Below are 9,662 nucleotides of genomic sequence, written 5' to 3' on the forward strand. Positions count from 1 at the left end.
GACACATCTTTGAGAACAGGTGGCCCCTCTTTGGAGCACATTGGAATGACTGTGACCTTCATGCCAGCCTCTTCCCTCCCCTTCACTCCCCACAAGACACCCCCTTGGTCTCAGGTCCCAGGGCTGGTGACAAAGTGATCTTTGCAGTCTTAGAAAATAAAACTGTGAATCTACAAAAGGAACAGAAAGCATACAAAATGTATCTCTTTCTTCCAAAATAACATGCTTTCAGTTCTACGTTTTTGGCGGAGCCTGAAAGTATTTTCAAGGGAAATATAGGTTGAGTTAATTTATAGGTTTGTCCTTTTCTTTCATAAAAATACTCTTGTTTGGTAATAAACTTTTTCGTCTAGAGTAAGAGAAATAATACTGTTATCAAAAGCAAGAAAGGCTTACGATTCAAGTGGGCTCTAATCCCCCGAGGGCCCGGAGAGCCTCTGTCAGCAGCTCTCCCACCTCGGACACCCAGGGAGCTGTGGGACACCAGCTCGGTGAAAGCAAACACTGTCTCGACAGTGCTTTTTTATCTTCTTCTTTTATAAAATGGATTACCTGAGATAGGCATGTATTATTTCAGTGCAAGAGGGAACATCAGTCAGATTAAGGGGTAGATGGAAACTATGTGGATTAGATCTGTGGCTGTGTAATCGGCCTTCCTCCAGGCTGGCAAAGTGCCAAGTGTTACCACAGTAAGGGAGTCTGGGGCTTGGCACAGGCTCCAGCTGGGGAGGGCGGAGGGAGTTAAACATCAGCTTCCATCCCTGGCACCGCAGGTGTGTCAGGGGAGGGGCGAGGAGGGTGAACAGGTCGGGAGGCTGAAGGGACACAGGCGTAAGCATCTGGGGTGTGCTCTGCCCCTCTCTACTTAGGGCAGAGGATGGCTTGTGGTCCTGAAAGGACAGCTCCCACTGCGCCCACTGGGACAGGAGGTGGTCCGGGGTCTGGTAGATCCATAGATCGGCAGGGGCTGGTGGGAGGTGCTGATGGGAGAGCACCTAGCACACTCTGGGCCTTGCCAACAGCTCTGAGATGGCTGAAGTGAGGGGTGGGGCCGATCTGGTCTAGAGGGGGATACTAAGCTCTCACTCTTTCCCAACCACAAGCATTGTTAGGCTTGTTCTCAACCTACATGTTAAAAATACTTCTTGGTGTGTTTGGGGAGTGGGGAGGGGGAGAGGGAATCGATCTCTCCCTTGACCTCCTCCGACACCCTTGGCTTGCTTACCCAGCCATTTTTAGTAGCTACATGGATGGTCACAGAACAATGGGTGGCACTGGGCACACAACACAGAACCAGAGAAGTTCATGCAGGCAGGGGAACACACACCAGACTGAGGAAGCAAGGGACATGCCACCCCAAGGAACATGCAAACAGAGAAGATCCCTTCAGATCTACAGATGCCACAGCCCGATGGGCTCTGACAAAGCACAGCGGTCTCAGAAGAAGCCACCGTTGAACCACAACACGTAGCCTGGTGCCTGGACCTCACCCTCGGCACTAGAGTGATGCATTGCAGAATGGCGACTGGGTACCGTGCAGACACCTACGCGGACACCAACACAGAGACACCAACACAGACACACACAGATGCACTAGGTTTCCGACACAACACGGACCTGCGTTTAAGGAGACAGGTGCCCTGGAAGGAACAGAAGACAGAAACACCTGCTCCTCCTGAAGAAATGTCTGCAGCTGTAGATGAGCCAGGCAGTGCAGTAAAATTTCTAGAAAGACTTGCCAGCCTTTTGCTAACTAGACTCCTGGTGACAGAGTCCAGGTTGCCCTCAGGGTGTGCGACCCCCAGATGGTGCAACAAAGCAGGGAGCTCACCCTCCCCTGGGTGTGATCCGTCTGAGTGCTATTCTGCTCGCTCTCATTCAACACACACACACACACACACACACACACACACACACACACGCACGCACTTTTCTCCCCGCCTTGGAAGGACTAGAAGGAGGCGCACATGTTAGTTTTTCATGGAGGGAAAGAAATGTCAAAGCTTCTGGACACTGGCTGGGTCTCAGTGTCACCAGCTGGTGACAGGTTGGGGGCTACATAGGATTTGCGCTCTGTAAGATGGGGGAGTGGATTTCAGGCCCCGGCCTAGCCATGCGTGGCTCCCCAGAAGAGGTCTCCAGAGGACCTGCCCCCTTGGAGGGCTCGCCTCGGCCCGGGTGAAGAATATGGCTGTCAGAGTTACCACGGACCTGGCCCGTCGACTGGCTGGGTTCAAGTTCCAGTGGCCCTGTGTGGCTGGGTCGTAATCAGAGTGTGGGTTTCCTGGTCTAAAAGGTCTGCTCTCAAGCTGACCCACCGAAGCCTCTGGTCTCCCACTGCCAGAGGTCAAGGGGAGGAGACCAGGGGTCCTGGCTTCCTGGGCTGTGGATGGGATGTTCCTCTCTTGGGGGCGCTAGCTGGCAGCTGAAGGGGAGTCTGAGGACGTGGGAAGGCTGAGGGCCACAGACGGTATCCTGGGCCAGAGCTGGCCGAGCTGGGTATGCAGGCTGGCCTCCCAGGCCCAGGGCTGCCCTCAGATGCCAACAGCAGGATGCTGGCCAGGCACTGGGGGTTGGGGGAGGGACTGCCCGGATCCTGAGGCTGGTCCCTCCTCCTCTGCCCCTGCCCAGCACGTGGTGCCATTACAGGACATTGTCTGCCTTCAACCCTTCAGAGAGAATTCCTTCTATGACAAGATACAAATTCTCCATGGAGAGGCCCCCGGCCTTTAACAAACTGCTACAAGATATTTATTTTATCAATATAGAGATATGTCGCTCTGAAAAACGTTTACAAACAAAGACGAACGCATTGCAGAAGAAGATGCACCAGCCCCAAGGCACACGGGCGGACACCAAAGTTGGCAATGCAGATATTAGACCAGTCATGAGATTTCCCAAAGCCACAGAGAAAGAAGAAATGAAATACCTCATTTAAAAAGAGAAGGCCTCCCCAGAGAGACAGACCCTTGTAGACACACAAACACACACACACACACACACACACACACACACACACACACATACACTCACACACAGGTCCTCTCACCTACGTGTGCATTTTTCAAAATGTTGCAGCTGCCGGCTTTACTGGTGAACAGGGCATGCCTGAGAAACAGTGCGGGCTCCTAGAGAGAAGTGGGGACACCTCGGGGACGGATGGGAGCCGGGCCTGCTTCACGTGCACGAGGACGAAACCAGGCTGTGTGCGTGTGCGCATGTACGAGGGCGATGGCCTTGAGTCATTCCTGGGGGAAAGGGAGAGAAGAAGAGACGACGGATCATCACCGCACAAGCAGGGGGGAAGCGGGAAGGGGCTGGGGACCTGGGGACCAGGAGGCTCAGCCCGGCCCTGGGCCTCAGTTGATCTGGCGACAGGCTTCGAACGTCCACTTGGTGGCTCCGCCGTAGATCTCGATGTGGGACTCAGACCAGGCAATGACATTGCCGGAAAGGGCCTTGGTGCTGCAGGTGGCCAGGTTGTACACCTCCCCCGGGGTCAGCTTGCGGTCCCAGATGTTGAAATGGGCCAGCTCGCCCACGAACGCTTGGGTGGCATCAAACCCGCCACCCAGAGTGTCCTTCAGAGAAAAGCAGAGGATGAGGGTGGAGGGGGTCATAGCAGTGTGGGCCTATCAGGAGGGCATCCCCAGGGGGAAAGGCTCTCACATCTACCTCTGGTCCATTTGTCTCCCTGTGTCTGGTCTTCAGCTATCCATCAGTCCCTCCCCTGTGGGAAGCTCAGGAAAAGGAGTGATGCTGGCCTCCTCTGCCCTGGATGCAGAGCTTCTCCTGGGGGCACCTGAGAGCTGCCCAGTGAGGGAGGGTGTCAGCCAGGTCCATGGACAACTGTGGGAGCAGTGCCTGGAGGGCCTCCCCTACACTCCCTGCCTCTAGTCAAGAAACTCAGATGTCGTTCTTTAACAGCAATAGCGGCCCAATGAGAATGGAAGCCCTGGGGCTCTCCTGCCTGCCTTTCCCTCCTGGGTGCCCAATGGGAGACAAACCACTTCCAGGAAATAAATTATGCATCACTAAATGCACATTTGGTCTTCCGGTGCCAAAGAGCATTGCTGCAGTTGTTGAGAAAGTTGTGGAGAGCCTTGAGACCAGAGCCCACTCCTGCTCGCCTTTCCTGAAAGTGCCCACTCAGAGCAGGGACTTTGCCCAAACTGCTGCATCACTTGCTTCTCTCAGCTGCTTCTAGCGGAAACCACTTGCGTCTCCAGCTCCCTCCCACTTTGCTCCCTGCTGCCTCTCTGCCCTCTCTCCCAACACCCTCATTCTCCTTTCTCCTGCCTAGTCTCTGGTTCTGGGGCTCCTCCCCCTGCAGCTGCCCCCCCTTTCCCTGCCCCCATGGCCTGTACCTGCTCCTGGCCCAGCACCAGCACGCCCTGTGGCTTGATAGGGTGATAGGGCGCCAAGTTCTCGCCGTTGCCTCCCTGGGTGCCATCCTGGTAGGCTTCCCAGACCCCGTCCCGGGTGGTCCAGGTGATGCAGATGTGGTGCCACTTGCCATCATTGATTACAAAGGGCAGCTTAGCCACCTGGGAAGGAGAACAACATACAGGACATTATGGGAACAGGGGTACAATCAGAATCAATTATCATCACTAGTTAGTAGTTCAACCGATATTCATAGGCATTTACAATAAATATCAAGAGCTGTTACTGAGTTCTTGCAGCACCTGCCCCTCTGGACTGTCAGGCCCATCCATTGATGGAGCACAAAATCACAAAGGAAATGGGAAGATTTGTCAAGGGGGCTCCTAAGATCGATCTGCATATGCATGCAATCTCCTCCCTCTTGGCTAGTCTATGAAACAGGCCCTCTGATGGAGGAGGGCCACCCCTGGGGGCTGAGTTCACTGCTGCTTTCTGAGCCTCTCCTCTCTTCCAACACTCCATCTCTAACTGCCAGATCTCTGGGTCTACAACCCGCCCAGCCTTTTTGCAGAGACTCTGAAAGATGCCAGGGGAGATGGCTCCATGCCTTTTAATGCTCAGACCAGCCTCTCACCTGGAATTTCACTCACGCTCTTAACATTTCAGGCAGGGAGCCTGCCTCAGCCAATGAAAGAACCCTCACACCCTTTTAACTTGGGGGAAATGGGGCCCCAGAAAGGCACAGCCCTTTCTAGGCAAGGCATCAAGAGCAAGGGCTTGGAATCTAATTCCCAGCCTAGGTTTTAGACGTTCACTACCAAAGCTGCCATAGAGATGAGGGAGTTCGGGAGTTGGCCGCTATTCCCACAGCTAACGAGGGCCAAGATGGAGACGGGCTCCCTGGAGGGAAAGTTTGCCCTCTCCCAAGGACTCGCCCAGATCCGGCCTCCTCCCAGGGGTAGGGGGCTAAGCAGGATTGATTTGGACTCTCTAGGAGCATCTTTACCCCCCCCCCCAGCATCTATGGTCTCCCAAATATGGGGGAGCAAAGTCAGCTCCAAGGCCAGCTGGGGGAGGAGGAGTCTGTCAGATGGATTGTCCCCCGGGATTATCCTCCTCCACCACCAGCCAGGAGGCCTCTGTCTGGGAGGCCTGTTCATGGAGCACGGCAAGGGCACCCCTGCCCACTTCTCCCAGGCCTCACCTTGCACCTCCCTCAGCCCTGCCTGGCAGGCTCTCCTCTTGGGGCCACAGTAGCATCTGAGGCTGTATATCTCATGCTACCGAGACCTGTCCCAGCAGCTGGCACAGACTGGGGCCCTGGGGGCCTCGCCCTGCTGCTCTGCAAGTCCAGAAGGGTGGGGACTCTACCTTGTCGTTGATGAGGATCTCCATGGGGTTGTTGCCCCACTCAATGAGGACCAGCTCATTGGCCTGGCCGGGCACAGCATAGGAGAAGGGCGTGCCCACCCCTGGCGCTGCGCTGGACTTGAGCCACATGCACACCGTGAAGGCGTACATCTCCGGCAGGCTCTTCTTCACCTTGGCATACATGTAGTTGGTCCGCAGGGGGAATGTGAGCTGGAACTTGTCTCCAGGGCGGTTGTCCTTCTGACCTGGGGAGGACGGGACACAGTCCAGATACCTGCACCTTGACGAAGCGCCTGTCCCTGACTAAAGCAGGCTTGCCAGTGCCCCTGCCCCCAACCAGGCTTGGTGATGCAGACAAAGCAGACTCCTCTCTGTTCTGTAGATGCTGAAAAGGAGGCTCGGAGAGGTCAAGTGCTTTGCCCCAGGGCACTGGGCCAGGACGAAAGAGCTGACCCAAGGTCTCTGCTCCCGGTCTGGCTCCCATAAGGTGGCTCCCACACGGTGACCCCTGTGGAGAGGCTGGGATGGGGGTGTGGGGAGCCGCCCGCACACTCTGGGCTCTGAGCATCTGCACCTGGGCTGGGCAGTGGGCATGGGTAGGGAGTGGGTCAGTGCACACCCTGTAAAGCAACGCTCGAAGGTGTCACCACAGAGCAAGGAGGTCTCCTCCCGGCCAGTAAAGAGGCTATTAGCTCCCATCAGAGCAGCCCCTCCAGGAGCCCAACCTGATTCCAGGATGCTGACTGCTGACGGTGCAGGCCCCCCAGTGCCCGTCACACTTCCCGTGAGGCCAGGACACACTGCAGCCCCTGGTCACTCATCTGACCCAGCCGATTTGCCCCGAGGACTCAGGTTGTTTCCAGAATCCCATCCATCCCACAGGAGGGAGAGTTGTACCCCCCGAGGCTCTTCTAGCAACTCTGTCTGGGCCCCTGCAGAGAGGGCAGGACAGCAGGGAGCCGGGAGGTGGCCCTAAAGCCAGGTTCCCCTAAGGTGACTTCTCTGAGGATGATGCCAGTCATTCTCAGGGCGAGCTTCCTGTGCGTTTCCTGAAAAATCAGGCTCCTGGTCCCATACCCTCCCTTTATACACGGCCACCAGCTCCCCGCCTGCTGGCAACATCTCCAGGGAATGCTTTTCTGCCCTCTCACAACCTACACACACACTGTGGCTGTGGCCCTGGGCATGGTGTGACTGATTCCAGGCAAAACATTCCAATCCAGCAGTGGGCATGGGCACCAGGCCCAGAGCCAGGAACACACACCCACCAGCTCCAGGGTGTACGCTGGGTGCTGCCAGGGAGCCCAGCACTAAACCGGCCCTCCAGGCCAAGAATTATTTCTAGAAGGCATCCTGCTGGGCCAGCAACCCCACGCCCTTCCTCTAAGCCAGGTGTCAGGAAACAGAGCAGGGCTGGCCCTCAGTGTTCCCCTTCCATTTCAGGCTGGCAGCCCCCTGCCCTTGGAGCACATCTGGTCCCTGGTCTCTCCAGGGGGTGTTCTTCATTTCCCCAATCTCCCCTTTCTCCCCCCCTTCCCTTCCCCGATCTGTTTTTCAGTTACATAACGTGCCTTAAGATGGCACTGTTTAAATCCATCCAGCACACTTTGCAGTCCGAGAAGGGTCACGTGGCCCTGTTTCAAGCCCCGAGTCTCACCCCCCCCACACACTTTTACAACCTTGTTTGATTTCTGCGACTTCAAGGCTGAGCCTCCCGAGCTCATCCGTGGGCCTCGGGTGAGATTGGGGCTGGCTGGAGTTGGCGACTCGGGAACCGCGGGGCTGCATGCAAGATGCCTGGGCTTGGGTCACTCAGAAGAGAAAACCTTGGGGGTGTGCTCAGGGTGGAGGGGAGGACCCGGAAATCCCCAGAGGATGCCAGGGGCACCAAGGAGCTGGGAGGAAACCTGCTCAGGGCCCAAATGTGCCATGGACCACGAGGGCCCAGCCCCAGCCCATGCCCTGCTCTCTGCTGTGGATGGGGACCGGCTAGAGCCAGGTTTTCCTAGCCAGGGAGGACTCGAGCCAGCCAAAGCTATAGTGCAAAGTTGCTGAAGATTAAACAAATCAGACTTGGAAAAATCCTGTGAGTGTGTGAGTGTGGCGGGGGAGGGGGGAGGGAACCCCAGGCAATCCCTTCCTCACTCTGCTTCCTGAGATGTCCCAAGCCCAGGGCACCCCAGTCCTGCCAGGAACACCAACTGGAGAACCTGGGGCAGGGATGGGGCTAGAGGGGTGGAGGAGCTGAGGGCTTCTACACTCCCAACCTGAGCTATGCAGGAAGCCAGGACCAGAGGCAGGGTCCCACTGGTCCAGGGAGCTGAGACAGGATGCATGACCCCCCAGCTCCCCATGACCATTACCTTTCTCGAGCTCGCTGATCCGCTGGTGCAGGGAAGTCAGGGCACTCTCGATCTTGACTCTTTCCTCGGTGTCATTTCTGGGGCCCCCCTTGCCCTCCTCCAGAGTGTTCACCCGAGACAGCACCTGCCTCTCCAGGTCATCGATCTTGCTCTGCAGCAGATCCTTGAGGCTGTTGGTCTGGCTGGAGGAATTGAGCCGGCTGTACTGCTGCGAGGGTGCAAGGGTGGGAGGGGGGGGAAACCATATCGTTACGCGTGGAGCAGGGGCCGTGCCGGGAGGCCGGTGGCGCGGTCCCCTCAGGGCGACTGCGGGGGCAGCCTGGTGGGGAGCTCGGGCGAGTGGCCGTCCGCGGGGCCCCGCACGCTTGGGGAGGGCCCAGCCAGGCATCGGCACCCGGCCAAGGCCTGGGTTGGGGATGTCGGGCCGGGTCGGGAATGGAGGTGGGGGAGGGCAGAGGGGCGCGCGAGCCAGAGGGGAAACAGCGGCGCGCGCGGACCTCGAGGTTCTCCAGGCGGGTTTTGAGCGACTGCAAAGTTTGCCCGAGTTGGCTGAGCGTCTCGGCGGCCGGTGTCCGAGACAGGTCGCCCATGGTGTTCTTGCCCGAGCCGGGCTGCTTGCGGCCGCCGCCCGTCCGCGCCTCGCCGGCGCTCGCGTCCAGCGTGCTCTGGCTCTCGCAGCGGCCCAGCTTGGTGGTCAGCTCGCGGATGGTCTCCTTCTGGCTCAGGATGGTCTCCTTCTGCTGCAGCACGGTCTCGCGGAGCTGCAGCACGTTGCTCCGGAGCTCCTCGGCGCCGCCGGCGGCCACGGACGCGGCGCACATGTCGGTGTCCACCGGCACCGAGGTGCAGATGAAGCGCGTTGGCCCAAAATCCTGGGCCCCGCTGCCCAGGAGGCAGAGGGCGAGCAGCGCACAGGTGCGCGCGGCGCGGCCGGCCAGCATGGCTGCGGGCGCTGGGACCCGGCGCTCCGGGCCAGGCTCGGCTCGGCTGGAGCTCCGCGGGCGGCCAGCGCTCTGGGCGCCGCGCTGCTCACTGTTCCGCCGCGCAGCCCGCACCGCCGCGCTGTCCGGCCCCCACTGCCGCCTGCGCTGCGGAGCCCGCGCCTTTTATGCCACCGCGGGAGGGGCCTCGCGCTGCCGACGTCAGCGGGGGAGGAATCCCGCTTTAATTGTCTGCGGCCCGGGCCCGCTGCTCGGCTGGGGTCGTAGGGGTGCGTAGTGGGGAAAACTTCCCCCAACCCCCGGCGCCGCCGCGGCCTTCGCACCACCCTCTACCGGCCCGTCCCTGATCCCAGCCGAGAACAGAAGGAGTGGGGTGGGGAGAGGAGGGTGGGCCGGGCCGCGGCCTCGGACTCCTGGATGGGCCACCTGCATGGTGTCCCCAAATATCCGACGGGGCTCGGGGCGTGTGGGAGGCCACGGAGGACCCGGGAGACAGAATTCGGCTCAACCTGCTCGGCTGCACTGAACACGCGCGGGGCCCGGACCCGGTCCCCAAGGACTCAAGTCGTCCACACCTGCGTGCCGGGTGGGGAGCGCCGGG

The 9,662-nt window shown here is 58.8% G+C and overlaps 1 protein-coding gene across 1 annotated transcript; it reads right to left on the reverse strand.

Annotated features, from left to right (window-relative positions):
- Positions 1-3,359: 3,359 nt before the first annotated feature.
- On the reverse strand, positions 3,360-9,061 carry NPTX1 (neuronal pentraxin 1; the record flags this gene model as incomplete). Its single annotated transcript, XM_082679119.1, has 5 exons — positions 3,360-3,581; positions 4,368-4,547; positions 5,758-6,002; positions 8,121-8,328; positions 8,618-9,061. 5 exons carry the CDS (start codon positions 9,059-9,061, stop codon positions 3,360-3,362), a joined length of 1,299 nt encoding a protein of 432 aa, XP_082535245.1.
- Positions 9,062-9,662: the final 601 nt, after the last annotated feature.

The sequence above is a fragment of the Grampus griseus genome (genome assembly GCF_964374135.1).
Source record: "Grampus griseus genome assembly, chromosome: 20".
Taxonomy (NCBI): Eukaryota; Metazoa; Chordata; class Mammalia; order Artiodactyla; family Delphinidae; genus Grampus; species Grampus griseus.